Source organism: Anolis sagrei, chromosome 2, assembly GCF_037176765.1.
Source record: "Anolis sagrei isolate rAnoSag1 chromosome 2, rAnoSag1.mat, whole genome shotgun sequence".
Lineage (NCBI taxonomy): Eukaryota > Metazoa > Chordata > Lepidosauria > Squamata > Dactyloidae > Anolis > Anolis sagrei.
In genome coordinates this window covers 76,373,993-76,394,851 of record NC_090022.1, presented here as the reverse complement: position 1 = coordinate 76,394,851, position 20,859 = coordinate 76,373,993, and the positions used below count along the sequence as shown (strand labels likewise).

At 42.0% G+C, this 20,859-nt stretch overlaps 2 protein-coding genes across 4 annotated transcripts; one reads left to right on the top strand and one right to left on the bottom strand.

Moving 5' to 3' along the window:
- Positions 1-4,403: 4,403 nt before the first annotated feature.
- On the top strand, positions 4,404-15,745 carry RMND5B (required for meiotic nuclear division 5 homolog B). 3 transcript variants are annotated; one of them, XM_060765676.2, is made up of 10 exons: positions 4,404-4,585; positions 4,852-5,037; positions 9,777-9,922; positions 10,790-10,924; positions 11,387-11,487; positions 11,827-11,993; positions 12,353-12,518; positions 12,613-12,715; positions 12,839-12,993; positions 14,226-15,745. In XM_060765676.2, the coding sequence occupies exons 2-10, from the start codon at positions 4,899-4,901 to the stop codon at positions 14,287-14,289; spliced, it is 1,176 nt and encodes a 391-aa protein (XP_060621659.1). In that variant the 5' UTR covers positions 4,404-4,585; positions 4,852-4,898; the 3' UTR covers positions 14,290-15,745. The 3 variants fall into 3 exon arrangements, with proteins under 3 accessions (XP_060621659.1, XP_060621658.1, XP_060621660.1); XM_060765675.2 differs by having other exon boundaries at positions 4,848-5,037; XM_060765677.2 differs by lacking the exon at positions 4,852-5,037 and having other exon boundaries at positions 4,405-4,585.
- A 1,233-nt stretch (positions 15,746-16,978) lies between these two features.
- NHP2 (NHP2 ribonucleoprotein) lies at positions 16,979-20,839 on the bottom strand. The gene is made up of 4 exons (XM_060765678.2): positions 20,587-20,839; positions 20,174-20,243; positions 18,475-18,580; positions 16,979-17,396 (listed from the first exon to the last, which is right to left on the bottom strand). The coding sequence occupies exons 1-4, from the start codon at positions 20,753-20,755 to the stop codon at positions 17,271-17,273; spliced, it is 471 nt and encodes a 156-aa protein (XP_060621661.1). The 5' UTR covers positions 20,756-20,839; the 3' UTR covers positions 16,979-17,270.
- Between the last annotated feature and the right edge of the window lie 20 nt (positions 20,840-20,859).

Below are 20,859 nucleotides of genomic sequence, written 5' to 3'. Positions count from 1 at the left end.
GTAGTGAGGTAGTGAGGATGCTTGCCATAGGTGCAGGCGAAACGTCAGGAGAAAATGCCTCTAGAACATGGCCATATAGCCTGAAAAAACCTACAATAACCCAGTGATTCCAGCCATGAAAGACTTCGACAATTCTAACATTATAAAATACTGGATACTAATTGACATTCCTTTGGAAATACTGATCCAAATTGGATTTTAGTTTTCTTTATTCCCACTAATATCTCGGTCACTTTCCAACTGGACAGTACCAAAATTGCTTAGAAAATTAAAATCAAAGTAACAACTAATGATATTGCTTTAAATTGCATTATATGGCAGTGGAAATGGGGTTAAAGCAGGCATGGGCAAATTTGAGTCCTCTTAAGCGGCTGAGGGGGAAAAGGAAAGGGCCTGAGGCTGTTAGGAATGGTGGGAGTTGGAGTCCAAAACACCTGGAGGGTCCGAGTTTGCCCATACCTGGGTTAAAGTGATAAAACCTTATTAGATTTTCATTCTTGGAAGTGAGAGTCAATAGGAGAATACCTTGCTATATTCAGGCCTAACTGGCTTTTTGCAATTTTTTTCTTATTTTAAAAAAATAAAAAGTTGATTACAAGGGCCAAATCCACACTTTCCATCTTAAATGTAAGCTGCTGATGTTGTCAATTTCTGCCCAGGCGACTCTGACTCACGGAGACCTTATGATTGAGAGACCTCACTGAGAGACCTCACCCTGTCCTCAACTGCTGTACTCACCTCTTGCAGATTCAGGGCTGTGGCTTCCTAGACTGAGTCTACTCATCTATAATGCAGTTTTCCTCTTTTCATACTACTAAGCATTATCATCTTTTCTACTGAGTCATGCCTTCTCAAGATCTGACACAGCGGATCTCAATCTTAGATAACAATCAATCCACTGGGTCATTGGAAGATCCTAAATCATCTTCAAGGACGATCCTATTTAGCATTGTCGGCTACCAATCCATACATGGAGGTTTTTTTATAAATAAAATTGAAAAAATGAGTTATAAATGGCAGGACATTTTTGACTAAGAGTACAATGTTATGCACAGATAAAAACTATCAAAATGGAATTTTAATTGACCGTAGTGCTCAAACTAGCAAGAGGTCACATGATATTTACTTATTGTTTATACTAGCCATCCCCTGCTACGTGTTGCTGTGGCCCAGTTTGTGTATATGTTTTGTGTGTGTATATGTTTGTATATATTTGTGTATATGTGTATATATGTGTGTTTGCGTATATGTATGTGGTTTTGCACGTATGTTGTAATGTAATTTTTGTTTTTTGGCTTTTAAAGTCTCTTCTGCTGTGTTTTTGGTGTTTTTATGAGTGACGGTCACTTGTTGGCCTGATAGGTGTATTGTGTCCAAGTTTGGTGCCAATTTGTCCAGTGGTTTTTGACTTATGTTAATCCCACAAACGAACATTACATTTTTACTTATATAGACTAGCTGTTCCCTGCTACACGTTGCTGTGGCCCAGTGTGGTGATCTGGAAAATAAAGTAATGAGAAAGTGTTGGTTTCTTATATGTGGGTGGCTTTATAGTGGTTCAATGCACACAAACTTTGTTTCAGGCACAAATAATATGACGAATAATATTGCAGTATAGTAATATATATATATATATATATATAGAGAGAGAGAGAGAGAGAGTAATAATATATAATACTAATATTGTGCTATTGTAATAATATATATAGGAGCCCCTGGTGGCGCAATGGGTTAAACCCTTGTGCCAGCTGGACTAAAGATCGACAGGTCGCAGGTTCAAATCCGGAGAGTGCACGGATGAGCTCCCTCTGTCAGCTCCAGCTCCCCATGCAGGGACTTAAGAGAAGCCTCCCATAAGGATGGTAAAAGATTAAAACATCTGGGCATCCCCTGGGTAACGTCCTTGCAGACGGCCAATTCTCTCACACCAGAAGTAACTTGCAGTTTCTCAAGTCACTCTTGAGAATATACACACACATATACATACACACACACACACATATAATAATAATAATACAATGTAATAATATATAATACAATATAACATATAGCAATATTGTAATATAATATTAATAATACTAATATATTAAATATAATACTGCTGATAATATATAATAATATATAATGATAATACTCATTTATTATTGTATATTTAAGTTGTATTGTAATATTTTTAATTGTGAGCTGCTTTGAGTCTCAAAATGGAAAGATAAAGTGGGATATAAATATATCTATATAAATAAAAATGTAAACACAGCAGAAGAGACTTAAAATGCAAAAAAATACCTCCCAAAAATTACATCACAATGCATGCGCAAAACTACACATATATATGCAAACACACATATATAAACAAATATATACACACACACATATATATATATATACACACATATACAGCCCCCCCCCCCAATCAAAATCCTGGCTACGGGCCTGGGTTAAGCAGTCAAGCCTCTAATGAACTGTGAAGTTGTGACCCTGAGTGTGCCTGGAATGCGTAGGGAGGATCCAGAGATAAGATTTCGTTCGTCCTTCTTACTTCGGTGCTTTTGTCTTGTTTCTGTTCTTTTGGTTGGGCGTCAATGTGAGTGTGTGCTGTATATTTGCTCTACTCAGTAAAGCTATACGTTTGCTTTTACTGAAGTCTCAAAGTGTCCATTCTTCTAAGCTTCAAAGCTTCTGTCGCACTCTGACACATTTGTAGGATTAACATAACTCAGAAAACACTGGGTGAATTGATACCAAATTTGGACACAATACACCTATCAGGCCAACAAGTGACCATCACTCATAAAATCACTGAAAAGCACATCAGAAGAGACCAAAAAAGCAACAAAAAAAACCCACACAAAAACAAACATTACACTGCATGCACAAAACCACATATATACACAAACAAAACACACATACACAGGCAGGCATGTAGCGGGGGGGGGGGGGCTTGAGGGGCTTCAGCCTCCCCCCCCCCCCCGAAATTCTCATGGTGGTCTGCGAAAGGCCTTACTGGTACATTATTTAAACTGTTATGTTTATTCATATCATGATCTGATCACCATGCTCAATATATCCCATATGCATGGGGGTATTGGGGTAATGATACAAAAGGTTTGCTAGGCTAGACCCTCTTTCACTCAGACTCAGCCCCCCCCCCCAATCGAAATCCTGGCTACGGGCCTGTACACAGACTGGGCCACAGCAACATGTGGCAGGGGATGGCTAGTAAATAAATAAAAATTGTTTAAAATATTGTGTATAAAATATTAAGGCTGTCTGTTTAAGGCAGTGTTTTTCAACCTGGGGGTCGGGACCCCTGGGGGGGGTCGCGAGGGGGTGTCAGAGGGGTCCCCGAAGACCATCAGAATATACAATATTTTCTGTTGGTCATAGGGGTTCTGTGTGGGAAGTTTGGCCTAATTCTATCATTGGTGGGGTTCAGAATGCTCTTTGATTGTAGGTGAACTATAAATCCCAGCAACTACAACTCCCAAATGTCAAGGTCTATTTTCCCCAAACTCCACCAGTGTCCACATTTGGACATATTGAGTGTTTGTGCCAAGTTTGGTCCAGATTGATCATTGTTTGAGTCCACAGTGCTCTCTGGATATAGGTGAACTACAACTCCCAAACTCAAGGTCAATGCCCACCAAGCTGTTCAAGCATTTTCTGTTGGTCGTGGAATTTCTGTGTGGCCAGGTCTGATTCAATTCCATCGTTGGTGGAGTTCTGAAAGATCTTTGATGGTAGGCAAACTAGAAATCCCAGCAACTACAACTCCCAAATGACAACATCAATGTACTCCACCAGTATTCAAATTTGGGTGTATTGGGTATTTGTGCCAAATTTGGTTCAATGAATGAAAATCCATCCTGCATATCAGATATTTACATTATGATTCATAACAGTAGCAAAATTACAGTTATGAAGTAGCAACAAAAATAATGTTATGGTTGGGGGTCACCACAACATAAGGAACTGTATTAAGGGGTCGCGACATTAGGTAGGTTGAGAACCACTGGTTTAAGGTGTATATGAAACATTAAATACATTTTGTGTTGGGAGTTGGTCCCATTTCCAAGATACCTCATTATGTATAGGCAAGTGTTTCAAAATACAGTTTTAAAAAAATATCCGAAATCCTTCTGGTTCCAAGTCTTTGGGATAAGGGATGCTCAACGTGTGTAAACAGCACCAGACCTGAGTCACCCAGTGGAAGCACTCAGGCTGACCCTTCTTAATAGGCACTTTTGCTGTTTTCCCCAAATGGGCAAGCCCACGCTTGATTTACCAATGCTCCTAGCTACACCCTCCTGAGCTCTCCAAATCGACCCGCGAAGAAATGGTTCCTTCCAGCGCTGCGCGTCACTTTCGGCTTGGGAAAAAAAAAAGAAGACTGGTTCCACCCAGCTGTTGCCGGCCGGTGGTTCATTCCAGGCACACCCTCCTCCATAGGAATGGTTTGCCCCATCATCAGAGAACTTTATCATGCCGGGACCAAGGGAAGGAGGAGGCGCTACATTAGAACAATAATTATGATCGCCCTGCCCCGGACTGAAGGGAATTGAACGTCTCATCCCGCGGCTCTCAGGTTAGCTTTTCTTGAGTTCCCCCTTTCCCAGCCAAGTGGTATAGCCCGCGTCCCCTATATCTACTATTATGGGGGAATGTACCATTGTTGTATTGGGGGGGAGGAGAGAGAGAGTGGTAGGGAGGTGGCTTGGGTTGGAGGGCTGGGTTTATAAGACACATACGGGTCTTTCTTCAAGTGCCCTCGAAAGGGTCCAATAAAGGGCTGTATAGGGTTGTGTCTCCCTCCTTAACCCCCTCCCCCTCTTTTCCTTTCTCTTCAGCCAGACTAGACTGGAGGCTCTCGCGCTGCTCTCGCGCTTCCTTCCGGACCCATGGAGCGATGCGCCTGCGTAGAAAGGGAGCTGGACAAAGTGCTGCAGAAGTTCCTCTGCTACGGGCAGCACTGCGAGCGGGGCCTGGAGGAGCTCCTCGGCTACGTCACCCGGCTGAGGGAGGAGCTGGGCGCCGCAGGTACAAGCGGGGCCTACTCACAGCCGGCTCCCTCCTTCCTCAACTGGCGAACAAAGGAGTCTAGAGCAGGCCTGGGCCGGCTTGGGCCCTCTGGGTGTTTTGGACTCCAACTCCCACCATTCCTAACAGCCTCAGGCCCCTTCCTTTCCCCCCTCAGCCGCTTAAGCGGCTGAGGGGGAAAAGGAAAGGGCCTGAGGCTGTTAGGAATGGTGGGAGTTGGAGTCCAAAACACCCAGAGGGCCCAAGCCGGCCCAGGCCTGCTCCATCCATTCAGTTTCAAGTGGAATGTGCTCAAGTTCACTGTTAATGGCAGTTAGTGATATCAAACCTCTGGAATTCTGCGTTGAATTGAACAGAAATGGCTGGAAATGGGCTTTGTTGAACTAGAGTTTGGGCAATGCCAGAGGCACAATAACAAAGGATACATTGCCCCACATGCCACCACACAACCAAGTCAATGTACCCAAAGAAACGCATCGTATGGTGATGGTATGAAAGCTGGGTCTGGAAGCTCTGAGTGTTACACTGTTTCCGCTTTGCTCCTTTGGGAGTGCTGTTTGCGCAACGCAGAACAGAACACAGATATTATAGAAGGAATGTAAGAGTTCTTTAATGGTAAAACCCTAACCCTTACCTGAACCCTAATGCTTATCCTAAAACCTAAAGGTTTTCCCTGACATTAAGTCCAGTCGTGTCCAACTCTGGGTGCTCATCTCCATTTCTAAGCCGAAGAGCCGGCATTGTTTGTAAACACCTCCAAGGTCATGTGGCCGGCATGACTGCATGGAGTGCCGTTACCTTCCTGCCGGAGCGGTATATATTGATCTACTCACATCTGCATGTTTTCAAACTGCTAGGTTGGCAGAAGCTGAGGCTGACAGTGGAAGCTCACGCCGCTCCTCGGATTGGAACCTCTGACCTTTCAGTCAACAAGCTCAGCAGCTCAGGGCTTTAACCCACTGCACCACTGGGGGCTCCTATCCTAAACCTTACCCTAACCCTAACCAAACCCTAAACCAGGAGTCCTCAAACTTTTTAAACAGAGGGCCAGGTCACAGTCCCTCAAACTTGGATGGCCGGATTATAATTTGAAAAAAAATATGAATGAATTCCTATGCACATTGCACATATCTTATTTGTATATGTGCAATGTGCATAGGAATTCATTCATATTTTTTTTAAAAACAGTACAATAATTAAGATGAAGAACAATTTTAACAAATATAAACTTATTAGTATATCAATGGCAAGTGTGGGCCTGCTTCTTCACTGATGAGATAGGATTGTTGTTGTTGTGTGCTTTCAAGTCATTTCAGACTTGAAAGCGAGGGCCGGGTAAATGACCTTGGAGGGCTGTATCTGGCCCTCGGGCCTTAGTTTGAGGACCCCTGCCCTAAACCTTACCCTAATCCTAACCCTTAACCTTACCCTAAACTTTATCCTAACCCTCCCCTCCTTTCTATCCTTCCACCAAATGCAACTACGAAGTATATTCCCGCCCTCAGTGTTCTGCTATCCCCTTCCCTTATTCAGAACCGCCATTGCAGAATATGTGTAACGCTCGGAGCTTCTGGACCCAGCTATCATACTATCGCCCATCGTATTTTGCCACATGAGATGAGATAATAATAATAATAATAATAATAATAATAATAATCTTTATTTATACCCTGCCACCATCTTCCCAATGGGGACTCGGGGTGGCTAACATGAGGCCAAGCCCAGAAATAGCAATACAATAAAACGAAAAAGATTTCAAAGAAACAAAATAGCATCAAATTAACACAAGGAATGACAAAATAAAATAAATAATCTCAAAATAACATGATAGAAAATGAGCCCTGCAAACTCCTCTTCCCTTCTGTGGGGATGGAAAACATTAAAGATAATATCAGGACAGTAAATAAAGAGCAATACTCAAAATTCCAGACAAGAAACAATCAGGGCCAGCTAATACCTCGCTACAAAGGATCTCCCAGGCAGCTGTCAGCCAGGTTTTGAAGCTGCAGGGCCATTCAGTGCTAATTAGGGAGCCCCTGGTGGCGCAGCAGATTAAACTGCAGAGCTGCTGAACTTGCTGACAGAAAGGTTGGCGGTTTGAGTCTGGGGAGCAAGGTGAGCTCTCGCTGTTAGCCCCAGCTTCTGCCAACCTAGCAGTTTGAAAACATGCAAATGTGAATTGATCAATAGGTACCGCTCTAGCAGGAAGGTAACAGCCTTCTATGCAGTCATGCTGGCCACCTGAGGAGGCATCTACAGACAACGCCAGTTTTTCAGCTTAGAAATGGAGATGAGCACCACTCCTTAGAGCTGGACATGGCTAAACTTAACGTCAGGGGAAAACCTTTACCTAAGGTGTCCATTTGCAATATTCACACATGCCTCAAGCAGACAAGAGTTCTTTCTCCCACTCTGGGCATTTCAAAGATATATAAACCTTAGTTGACCAGTTTCCAACAGACCCCTCAACCTCTGAGGATTCCTGCCATAGATGTGGGTGAAACGTCTGGAACATGGCCATACAGTCTGGAAAACTCACAGCAGCCCAATGATTCTGGCCATGAAAGTCTTAGATAACACGTTAAAAATAATAATTAAGAAACTAAATTATTTTTCTGGCTTTCCTTGATAGCGAAAAGGTATTGCCTCATTGTGCCTCTCAGACAATTAGCTTTATTATATTTGTGGTGTGTATTTTGTGTCTAGATTTCACACTTCTTCCTCAGAATTTTACAGAGAATATAGCTTTCCCTTCCATTTTATCCTCTCAACAATCCCTTGAACTAAAGTTAGGCTGAAAGAGAATGGCTGGCCATTGTTATCCATGAGATTTCATCTTAACCATCACTTCTTCAGTTTTGGATTGAAAGCAATACAAAGAACATGAAAAACAATGTGGTACTATTCAGGCTAACAATTTATTAACATGGCATTGTCCTTTTAGACTTGAGTCCAGTCTGTGAGATGCTTGAGGTGTTATTCTCAGTTGTCCAATAACAGCATGTGGTTTAGTATGGAATCCAGTAAATGTTAGGACCCAAAGGTCATGAAATGGAAGCCAAACAGTGTTCAACCTCAGATGTGTGCAAGATAAGCACAGGGTTCATACACAAACAATAGCAATTGATATTGCTACTGTTTGTTGTCGGAGTTGTAACATAGTGCAGGAGATGTTATTGGTCATTCAGGATATGTTGAAACAGTTTGTTGAACGCAAGTAGAGTTTTCTCACTTGCTTTTGTGAACGTGCCCGTAATAGGCTATGTCTGGGTTATCACTTTAGATTTGTCTGTCTGTTGACTACATTTGATCTCTGTGGTTTGTTTTAAAGTATCTTTTAGAGTTCCTTCCCTGCAAAAAAATATTTTAGGCTTGTATTGAATAACTTCTGTCCCAGCATCACTCTGGACTTTGTCCAATTCATACAGCAGGTTCTCTTTCTGAAGCTCCTTCTAGGATTTCTGAAGGACCTTCCTGTTGGGCTGTTCATATATGCAGTACTGAGAGGAGCCAGTTGGGAATGACTTGAAAGTATTGATCTCAGACCTCTTCCACTCAGCTGAATAAAATCCCACATTTTGTGCTTTGAACTGGAATATATGGCAGTGTGGACTCAGATAACCCAGTTCAAAGTGGATATTGGGATTTTCTGTCTTGATATTCTGGGTTATATGACTGTGTGGAAGACAGCTATGAATATATTGTCACAAGGTGGAATAAGCTAGTACTGACATTGGTGCTGCCGAATATAAGATACAAGCTGTTCTCAAATTCAAAAAAACCTGTGGGTCGGAAAAGAGTGTAGCATCTTCGCAGGTGCAGCTGGTGAGGACAAGGCACATGGCCTTCTCAGTGGTGACCCCTCGGCTGTGGAACTCCCTTCCCAATGATATTAGATTGATTCCCTCCCTCCTGTCCTTTAGAAAGAAAATTAAAACCTAGTCATGGAACCAAGCATTTGGAGGGTAGTACAGTGCAATAAGCAGCTATGAAGTGATTGTAATATGATTGAAATGGCTTCTGGATTATGATTTCAGGTCTTTGTGCTATGTTTTTAACACTTTATTTAATGTATTGATATGTTATGGTTATGACTTTTTAAAAAATTAATTTTAATGTATAATGCATGTTGTATTTCATATATTTATGTTTATTGTGGCATTGAATTATTGCCAATTTGGAAGCCAGTCTGAGTCTCCTTTGGGGTTGAGCTAGAGCGGGATAAAAATAGAGTAAATAAATAAATCTTTAAAAAATTTAGTCATGAAGACATCTAGTTCATCCTTGTGGGAAAGGTCAATGTGTATAGTTTCTACCGCAGTTTTCTCCTATATAGTGCCCCTCCCCCAGATGTATTGTATTGTTAATCCCTACATCCATAACCAACATAGCTATATTCCTGAGACAATTCCAGTACTGTATAGCATTCTGAGTAAATTTAGGATAATGTGGAAGGAATGCAACATAAACTTTGTTCCTGTTATAGATGGTAATTACCATAATATTGCTAATTGAACTCTTGTGTGTGGTCACTGTGTTTCTCTGACCAGTACATTCTGGCGCTCAGCATAGAAATACCAGACTGTACCTCTTCCTCCTGTAAACAGATTAGAGAGAGAAAAGGCGTGTTCTAATTGATGTTTTGATCTTGCTTATTTGTGAGCAATAACTTCCAAACTTGTAAGGAAACTGTAAATCATGCTCTCTAAAGTTAAGATGTCATGCTTCTTCTTATACAGCCTTGCAACGGACACCGCTGTCTGCCACACTCTCCCTAGTTATGTCCCAGTGCTGTAAGAAGATCAAGGACACTGTGCAGAACTTAGCTTCAGACCACAAGGACATTCACAGCAGCATTTCACGGGTGGGAAAAGCAATTGATAGAGTGAGTGACTTTGTCTGCATGGCTTGGGCTCCAGAAACAAGATAGAAACCAAACCTTATAGAATGGTTTTAGGGATTGTGATGTATAATGGATTGTTTTTAATTGTTTTAATTACTGTTTATATATGTTTATTTTTATCTTGTTGTTGTGCTGGCATCGAATTGGGCCTTTTGTAAGCCACCTTGAGTCCCTCCTCGGGGGTTGAGAAGGGCGGGGTAGAAGTGCAATAAATAAATAAATAAATAAATAAATATCAAAGTGAATCCAATACATTGTGAAAACAAATGGCAGTCCAAGGGTTTTCTTGTAACCTTGTATTTCTGAACTATTGAAATATCCTTCTACTAATTTGTACTTTAACAAAACTGATTCTGTATTCAAGAAAGTGTTTCTTTTGCTGTTAAATATGTTTTGTTGGTAGTGTTTACATGCCTTTTCTATATACCCTGTTCCTTAAGCTTTATTCAATTTTATTTTATTAATTTTTTATTTATTTATTGGAATTATACCCTACCTTTCAAGGCCACTTAGTAAAGAAATATTTTGCAAAAATTAAAAAGGGAAATATATTTACTAAATACATTTTTTAAAATTCCTGAGTTTTATTATCTGCCCTTCTTTTAAAGACTGAATTACTGGCAACAAGTCAAAACCAAAAAAGTTATGATATATTGGAAATAAGCTAATTTCATGGTTTTATGCTTTCAATCATTCTGTAATTCATAATAATCTGTAATCATAGCCAGTATTTCCCATCCACTGATGGGAAGTACCATAGATGGTAATTTTGGGATGTCAAATAGTGGGCATAGGTATGTGGGCTTCTTGGCTGTTCTGGATGGCTGACTTTTTTCTGTACTTTTTCAGAATTTTGATGCAGACTTGTGTGGCATTGTTCCTGCTGTGGTCTGGGAGTCCCAAGAGAAGCAGATCCTGGTGATGGCCATTATAGAGCACCTCTACCAACAAGGGATGCTGGGAGTAGCTGAGGAACTTTGTCAGGTATTGGAGCAAATGTAGTGTTTGCCTTGAGTATATACATTTGTGGTTTAATTCTGTTATTGTGTGGCTGGTGGATGGCACTTGGTTTTGGCCAGGCAACATTTTGTTTCTGGCCTACAAAGTCTGGCTTGACACTGCATCTAGCTTCACTATAGAAAAGCAAATGACTGACTATCCTGCAATCTGCTCATTCTGTTCAACATGCAGAGTGAGCAAAGGGCATGGATTGTGCAGTCTTCCAAGAGCCCCACCCCTCCCAAATCCCAGAAAGATTCCATTCTAAAAAAGGCCACTTATCATATCTGGAAAGTATTCCTTGACACCAACTCGAGATGAGCGTGCTATTGAGATGGACTTTATCTTGATTTTCTGAAAAGATTTCTGTTTTCTTCTCCCACCTATTTTTCCTGAGAAGAGGACCAAGACAGGGTTTTAATTTAATTCTGGATTTCCCTGCAACAGGAATCCACTGCAAACGTGGATGTAGACTTCAAAAGGCCATTCCTGGAACTTAACAGCATACTGGAAGCTCTGCGGAAACAAGACTTGGAGCCTGCTCTTAGGTAATGGTGAAGAAATGTGCATTGCCTTTGTCCTTTGTGTTTTCTGTTCCCTCTTCTACAGTAGCTCTGGAGCAGGAATGTCCATGTGTGTGCGTGCAGTCTTTTATTTGAATCAGCACTGTGAAATGTTTTTTTTTCCACTGAATATTGTATCTTATAGACTTGTAACACGGTGTATGAATGTTGTGAGCTCATAGAATGATGAGAACATACTAGGGCTGTCCATACCTTCAGAGGCTATAAATATGTAATGCAGATTCCAGCACTCTTTTGCCGTGGCAGCCACTTCAAGGGCCACTTTCTCCATCTGATTCTGAGCAACGTTGTTCCCTCTTCCAGCTGGGCAATCTTCCACCGGCAGCAGCTGGCAGAACTGAACAGTTCTCTCGAGTTCCGTCTGCATCGGCTCCACTTCATCAGGCTCCTTGCTGGTGGTCCCGGAAAGGAGCTGGAGGCCCTGAGCTATGCACGCCACTTCCAGCCCTTTGCGCATCTACACCAACAAGGTGAGGCTGTTCCCAGAAAGCTATTTGTCGTACTTTTCTCTAATAGTATTCTTTTGATAAGGACTGGTCTTTCTTCCCTGAGTCTCCCACAGTGATAAGCCTTTTTGAAAGAGTGCCTTTGGGTAGTGTTTCTCTGAGCCAAGTCCCAGATTTGTGCTTTATGGGAACCTATTGGTGTATATTTTGTATTATCTTTCTTTTTAAAAAATAGGGGGAGGCTTGGTGTTCCCCTGAGTGAAAATGGAGAAGTTTGTCTGTTCAGTGTTCTGTGGTATGATAATTGGGTTACAGAAGAATCCAGGTGTCTGTGCATGGAAGCATGTAAAAGGCAAGGGTGGTTCTTCTGTTTTCTTACTCAGAGATCCAGGTCATGATGGGCAGCTTGGTGTACCTGCGTTTGGGCCTCAAGAACTCCCCGTACCGACACCTCCTGGATGACAGCCATTGGACTGAGATTTGTGAGACTTTTACGCGTGATGCCTGTGCCCTGCTGGGACTCTCAGTGGAGTCCCCTCTGAGTGTCAGGTACAGCGTGATTGGGGGTGGGGGTGGGGGGTGGGGGGGGGTTGGGTTGAGAAGCAGAGCTGGGCAGGGCTGACCTCTTGTTCTCTCTTTGCAGCTTTGCTGCGGGGTGTGTGGCGCTGCCAGTGCTGATGAACATCAAGGCTGTGATTGAACAGAGACAGTGCTCGGGGGTCTGGAGCCACAAGGATGAGCTGCCAGTGAGTGCCTGGCCCATCCTGTACTGTATGCAAGGCATGCAGAATGAGGTGGAGGGTCTTCTGGAAGAAGAGTGCCATTGTAACAACCAGCTGGTGGGGCTAACTTACTCTCTGCTCTAACAGATTGAAATTGAACTAGGGATGAAATGCTGGTACCATTCAGTCTTTGCCTGCCCAATCCTGCGCCAGCAGACAACAGACTCCAACCCACCTATCAAGCTCATCTGTGGGCATGTTATCTCTCGAGATGCCCTCAACAAACTCATCAATGGAGGGAAGTGAGTGATTTTATTAACTTTTGCTCCTTTGGTCAAATATCCAGGAGACAGTGGATGAGAAGGCTGTGCCTAAAACTTCCAGTAGCATCAGCTGTAACTGGCCTCTCCTGTCTCACCAGTTTTACTTTCTTCCACAGACAGCAGCCTCTTGAAATACTCTGGTGACCTGATTAGATTAAGGGTGTATTCATTCTGTGCAATTATAATTGTTTGATATTTCTGTGGCTTCATCCAATGGAATCTTAGAATTTACAGTTGTGTGAGGTACTTAAAATGGTGTCTTTTATATTTGTCTGAAGTCTACAGCCCAGAGTTCTCTAGCACAGTGGTTCCCAGCCTTTGGTCCTCCAAGTGTTTTAGACTTCAACTCCCAGAAATCCCAGCCAGTGAACTAGCTGTTAGGAATTGTAGAAGTTGAAATCCAAAACACCTGGAGGACCAAGGGTTGGGCACCTCTGCTCTTGGAGAAAATTCTAAGTAATCTCACCAAACTACAAATCCTAGATTTACAGGTTGGAACTATGCAGTTGAAGTGATATTAAGCTGCTAGAATTACACGCTGTAAATTTTAAAAAGTCTCTCTTGCCCTTCTCAACATATGCCATTAATATATTATATTTAGGAAGTCTTATTTTAAGCGAGTTCACATGTTTAATTTCAAGAGAAAACTGCATTACATCTGCTGCCCCCTGCTGGGTAAATGGGCAGAACTGTATTACTTGTAGGAGATGATTTAGCATCACTTCCTTTAACAATGCTGGGAATTGTGTGACCTTCTATACCAGTGATTCTCAATCTGTGGGTCCCCAGATGTTTTGGCCTTCAACTCCCAGAAATCCTAACAACTGGTAAACTGGTTGGGGTTTCTGAGTTGTAGGCCAAAACCCCTGGGGACTCATAGGTTGAGAACCACTGTTCTATACAATGGTTGACCTGTAGAGCCTACCATCCTTCTACATTGGAAAAACTTCTTAGGGCTGCTGGAAGTTGCAGTTCAACATGTGGAGGAACTCACCCGCGCACCCCTACTCTTGAAGGCAGGGATCATGATATTGTTACCATGGATCAGATGCTTTGTTAAGTCAGCTAGAGACAAGCACTCAGGTGGGACAATCCAACAGGAAGTGTGACCATAACCAGCTTTCCATAACCTTGCTTCTGTGTAGATGTACCTGTGGATCTAGTTGCTTGTTACGTTTCTAAGGCTTCATTTCTGCCTCTTGTTTCTACAGGCTGAAGTGTCCATATTGTCCCATGGAACAGAATCCAGCTGATGGAAAACGCCTCATCTTTTGATAATGGAAAACTTTAGAACTTTTGAGTTTGTGAAAATGTGCCCAGTGAGCACATTGCTTAATGAGAAGTGCTCTGTACTTGCAACAGTGCATAGTCTCTTGCTTGGGAAGGTCTCAGCTGCAATAGCTGTGGAACTGTCTGGGCTAAGATGAGAGTTTTCTAGTGTGGAGCAAGACATGTTTCTACATTCCTGTCAGGATATTATTCTCTCGCTCTCTCTTAGCTCCCTTCCTTGGCCTTTGAGCCAAGTGTTCCTTGATGGCAAGGTGACTTAACATCTCCCCATGCACACTTCAGTTTATTGTTGTGTTAGGGGATGTGCCACAAACAAGAGGAGGAGCTGCTGTCATTTTAAATTTGGAACAAAGACATTATTTTATTTAACTCAGTTTGATATGAGGAAAATTATAGTTTCCTTTTTGCTTCTTCTGTACGGTTTGGAAACGGGGCAATGTAGAAAGATGGGTTACATCTAATTTGAGTTGGGAATATAATTTAGAGCTTGCTCTGCTGCTGCTGTGAAGAAAGTTTTAAAGTAGGATGGAAAGGAATCCTGGCCCATAGCCTTTACCAAAGGTGGTTTTGGGGCCTATGGCCACAAGCAGCAGAACTCTTCACAAAATGAAGTTGGAGTAACCATAAGAGTTAATGCTTCTGGACAAAAAACACTTGCTCTCCGTCCCCTTCCACTTGGAGAACCTGCACACTGTTAAGGTTAATGTGGACGAACCACATATCTGCTGAGAATATGTATTAGTGCCCTGCTGCTGTATTGCTGAGTAAGATTAGGCAGAAACAACGAATCTACCTTGATTTTAAACAACAAAACTTAAGAGAACAGCACAGGGTGAGAAAACTGGTACAATAGTAATTAGGGCCCTGTCAAGTAGATAAATAGATAAGATACAATTCAACTTTCCCCCTTGTATTACAATATGTGTTCCTTAAATATGGTACTAAATACAGGTCCTGCTATATACATGAACCATTTTGGAAAATAGTATGACAAGGACTCTATAAAGCGAATGTATGGGGTACAGATTCTTAACAGAGATATTACATCTGCTTTTATAGATATCTACAGAACATCCTTGGAGATACACTAAAAAGCAAAAATAATTACTGTCATAGTTCATAACAATCTAGGACTGATGTTCCTAAGCTTCAAGAGTTGAGCCTACCTCCTTTAGGAAAAGTATGGTAATATGTAAGTTATTTATAAACACACTATAAGGATATATTCTAACTTGAAGGTTACTGGAACAAGTCAGTGCCTTCAACAAGCAAAACGTATGATACAGTCTTTCTAATGTTGCTGTAGCTGGCTGATATAAGCTTGGGATTTTATCTGACTGCATGTGATCATTATTTTGCCCTTCTCTAGGGCACCAATGACTGTTATGACTATGGGAGGAGTGGCATAGGAATATATCTAATTAAATTTCTTTTCAGATTGCTTGGTGAATGTTTTTGGTTTTTGTTTATTTAAAACCAAGGAAATATTTCTCTAAAAGAGGTGTATTCCTTACAATATCACTTCTGAAAATCTTCAGCCTAGTAAATTTCACATAAGACAGCTGATGAAAGCAGTGGAGTAGGACTCCAGGGTTCAAATTCAAACCCAGCCACAGAAACCCTCTAGAGATCACCCATACAGTATCTCCTTCCATTTTATTATGTAGTGATTGATAGCACTAATTCTCAACATTTCATTGTCCAACTCCTTAGTAATGGCCAGGGCTTCCAAGAGCTGAAATCTAAATCATCTTGGGAATCCAAGATTAAGAACAAAAAAATCTAGATTACAAACTGAAACAGAAATTTCATTTCATTGTGGAAGTAGCAAGTCATAGTTTTGAACTCAGACTTAGTTGAAACTGCAGAACTGAGGAAATCTACCCCTAGGAAGGGAAATTCAACCCTGAAAGAGTTATCATGGGGAGGGGAAAGGTATCTCTACTGAAGCGTTGTCATCAATCCTTATTTCCACAACCAAAAATTGTCAAAATCCAATTGTCATGGGGACAACGTGAGGTGAAGCCTTCTGCACAGGGATGCAGACAGCAAAATAAACGTGTTAACCCTTCCCTATACTATTCAAAACTAAACAAAAATTGGCTGGAGTTAACTTTAAAAATGTACCTGTTCTGACTTGCATACAAATTCAGTTTAAGAACAATTTTTTTGTAAGCTGGAGGGGGAGCACCAATAGCCAGAGTTGCCACCCCCTCCTGAGATGTGGAGCTGCTGTGTGAATGCGCATATGCATTCACACAGCAGCCCAGACTAAAAAGGAAGTAGACAGTACATTAACTGCACTCATCTTCTCCTTCCTCTTGAGGCACAGGGATCTATTGATGTGCACACAGCAGTCCTAGGCATGGCGGGGGGGGGGGGTGTCTGTGATTGCTAGTCCTTCCTCCCCCCACCCAAAAAAAAGCATAAGGCAGCTGGGTGAGTGTACCTGTTGTGGGGCACATTTTTCATACCTCAGCTCCAATAGTCTGGGAAGCCCTCTAAGAATGTTTGTCCTGCCCCCACTGTAGTCACAGTTTCCCCACCTTCAGTGTTCCTAAGTCCCCAGCTCCATATTAAATATGCAAAGGCTGCATAAAAACAAGATGGATACCTTATCAACTGCATGTATAGGCCAAGACAGCCAGTAAAAGAATGTTCCATGCATATAGGATGTTTTAGAAAATATTTTACTGCATTTATATCAAATAAGAATGCCTTTACAGCTCGATATATCCACATAGGCAGTAGATTATATTGCAAAATAAATCACATTTTGTAAAAAACACACTTCATAAGTCAGTTAAAACAGAAAAGAGTTGTTGGACTGCAGACGGTATTAGCTGCAGTACTCTATTCAAGGCAAGTTCTCCTGTCCAAATGTTCCAAATCTGTGTAGCTATTACTCAACTGGAATGAACCTAAATGAAAATTTAAATCAGTCCATGAACATATTTTGTTGATGTTCACAATGGGAGTGGAAGGGCTTCGACCTCCTCAAAACACTCATCGTAGGCTTCCTGATATTCTTCATGAGATTTAATCAAGATAACACAAGTTGGACGTTTTGAACCTGCAGCTGCTCCTAAATCCTGAGAAAAGAAAACAAATATTTGTCTAGTTTACAAATGATTTAACAGATACATAGCTCCACTGTCACAATTTACATAAACATGTCCCATAAGTCAAGATGAACTGATCCATTGTTTTTGAGCATGACAAATCAATCCCACCACATCAAAAAGATGACAATTTTCAAAAGCCTCATAAAACCTGCAATGTGGCACTTATTTCAGAATACAAAATGATTTTCCTGTGTTATAGAAATTGTAATTGACTGTCAGTAATTGACATTATTAAAACTGTTACAAAGCTATAACATGATCCTGTATAGCAGGGAGACTCAATCTAAGACTTTCTATATGAAAGTGGTTGTATCCTGCTTTGACCTCTTTAACACAGGAATCCCTTACATCAGCCCCTGCATTCAAACCTGGTTCAGTCAATGTGGACAGCCTGGATCACAAAATTTAAGGTTGCAGATAAAGGCAAATTATCTCTTTCAGAATCTGGACACCATATTTAAGATTCTATTAAGTAGAACTTCAAAGACATTCATTATATATGCCCGCAACTCACCCTCAATAGCATTACAAATTACTGAACTGAATGCAAATACAGGCAGCCCCCAAGTTATGAACAAAATAGGTTCTGTCGGTTTGTCCTTAAGTTGAGTTTGTATGTAAGTCAGAACAAATAATATTTTTCAGTGTAATTCCAGCCAAAAATAAGTAATTTTTAGCTTTGGATAACATAGGGAAGGGTGAACACCCCTGTGGTATTTGTTTTGCTGTCTGTTCCCCTGTTCAGAAGATTTAACCTCACCCTCTGTCCTTGTAACAATTGGATTTTGATAAACCCGTCTTGTGGTAAAAAGGATTGGTGGGAAAGTTTCAGTGGAGACAACTTTCCCACATGATAACTCTTCCAGGAGTGAATTTCCCTTCTGAGGGGTAGATTTCTCTCACTTCCTGTTGTCTCGCCCCCGTTCTTAACCCAGTCAGATGTTTGTAACTCGGGGACCGCCTGTAGCTTCCCAACTTGCATTCAGTTCCCATAAGACATACAAATAAGAAGGCCCCCTTCCCTGTTCCTCCTCTAAATCATTACCGTTTTGGAGGGGATGTAGACATATGGAAGATTCCGGTCTTCACACATGATGGGGATATGGCAGTAAACATCAATAGGCAGTGTGTCTCCTGCAAGAACTGTGATCCTAAGAGAAACAGGCAGGATACCATTTAAAAAAGGACTAGACATTGCTCCTTAATGAAGTGGGAGAACAACAAAGCTACTGTTAATCCCTCTTCATAATATAAAGTTGCAATACTGTTGATAGTTGTAAGCCTCCTCAATCTCAGCAGAATTTCTGAGTAAATTCTGCTCTCTGCAGCTGCTTTACAAACCAATTCTCTGCTACCTAATTTTTAAATATTTGTAGTGTGGTCAGTATTCACATAAATTGGATTCGACTTAAGAGACTCGTACTCTCACACAGACAGAATGTGAGAAATAAAAAAGGCAAATAGGTCAGTGTGAGGCACTGAGGTTAACATTATGCAGATCCAAATGAAAACAATGCTGCTGTTATATGACTTCTGGCTTCATCATGGCTTCATCATCATTGTGGCCTCCTAAAGTTTGCATTTTTGACACATGGGCACATTTTAGTTTCCCACATGACACAGAAATACAAGGTGTTTCTAAAAGAAGGACGTGATCTGAAATGGCTATCTCTCTGCAACCACAAACCACTCATAAATGAAACTTACCCTTTGGAAGGATGAGGCATAGAACTTCAAAGAATTACAAACAGCCTTTAGCCTCAGTCATTTGCAAGATGGTGACCCACATAAGGACTAATGAGATATTTTCCATTTGAGGAGTTAATTTTTAGGTTTGTTTCTGGCTCAAAATAGTAAAAATGATAACTCATTAAACCATTTGTAACTTTTTGTGTAACTATAAGATGTTACCATGGTGAAATACACTGCTTTCAAACTGTGTCCATCATTTTGAAACACCCTGTAATTCACTCATAACAATCAGGAACACTACAAAGAGAGGACTTAGTTCCAAGATCTGCAGCGGATGACTGAACTGAAGTCAGCCATACTGTGTCAAACTTGACACAGGAAACTCTGAGGGAAGCAAATCATTCAAGGAACAATATCGCAGATTCCTGCATAGGCAGAATACCTACTGATACCCAAAATGGTGGTTTGTGGGCTGGTGCAGGTCAGTAATCTACTGGCCGCTGGTGCATGTTGTTTCCAAGAAGGAAATACTGTAGTTATAGTTAATGAGCACAAGTGTGCTTATCTCTGGCTTTCTGGGGAGCAGGGGGGCAGTTGTCCCCCATATTAGATAGCTTAAGAAGCACTAAAAAAGACAAATGCTCTAAAGGAATTAAGCGCGAGGCACCTGTGATCATTCCAATATTAATTTAATTACTTCATTTTTATACTGCCTTTCCCCTGGTATGAGAATTAAAGGCAGCTAACTGCAAACATGACATTACACCTGGGACAAGAAATAGTTTATGCTTAGTGAAATGGAATTTGCTCCGTCAGAGGGGCGGAGTCTTTTTCCCTCAGAGGGGTGGAATCTTTTTAAGCAGAGGCTGGATGGCCATCCGACAAGTGCTTTGTTTGGATGTTTCTGCATGGACTAGATGGCCCTTGGGGTTTCTTCCAACCCCATGGCTGTGTTACTTTCTTTTCTGGCAAAGGAGGGGCTGGCATCTGTGAGTAGCGCACCGGGTGGTCCTTGGGGAGTCTTCTATCGCAAATCATGTTAAGATTCTTACCCCTTCTCGCCTTTGTTAATGAACTTCTGGACCTCTTTCACTCCACGCCGAATCTGTTTTACCTTCGATGCTGCAAGTAGAAGGGGAGAGAGAATATGTATGTGGGAAGCCACCAACCCAGCAAGGAGGCTTGAAAGGGAGCCCTCTGAAGACCCCCATCCCCTCTCTCCAGGAGTGCTGCCCCTAAAACCTCCCCTTTTCCCAAAGGTGCACCTACACTGCAGAGTTAATGCAGTTTGACCTAGGCCAGGCATGGGCAAACTTGGGCCCTCCAGATGTTTTGGACTTCAACTCCTACAATTCCTAACAGCCTCAGGCCCTTTCCTTTTCACCCTCAGCCGCTTAAGCTGAGGACCCAAGTTTGCCCATGCCTGAGTACAGTAGATGCAGGCCCAACCCCTTCCTTCCTGCACCTTTCTTGATGCACTTGTAGAGCTTCCGCGTGAGCTTGCGGGAGGCCAGGGGCCGCGCGATGGCGTTGACGTTCTCCACCAGCTCGTGGTAGGAGCGCTCCGGGGTGGCCTCAGTCTCCGGCGCCGCCTGCTCCTCCTCGGCCTCCTGGCGCTTGCTGGCCCGGCCCATGCCTGCTTCTCCGCCGGGAAGGAGCCACGCGCCTCTCCCGCACTGTCGCGCTTCCGGCTCAGACCAAACACGTGCCGGGAAGGGAAAGCAAGGCGTCGGCCAAT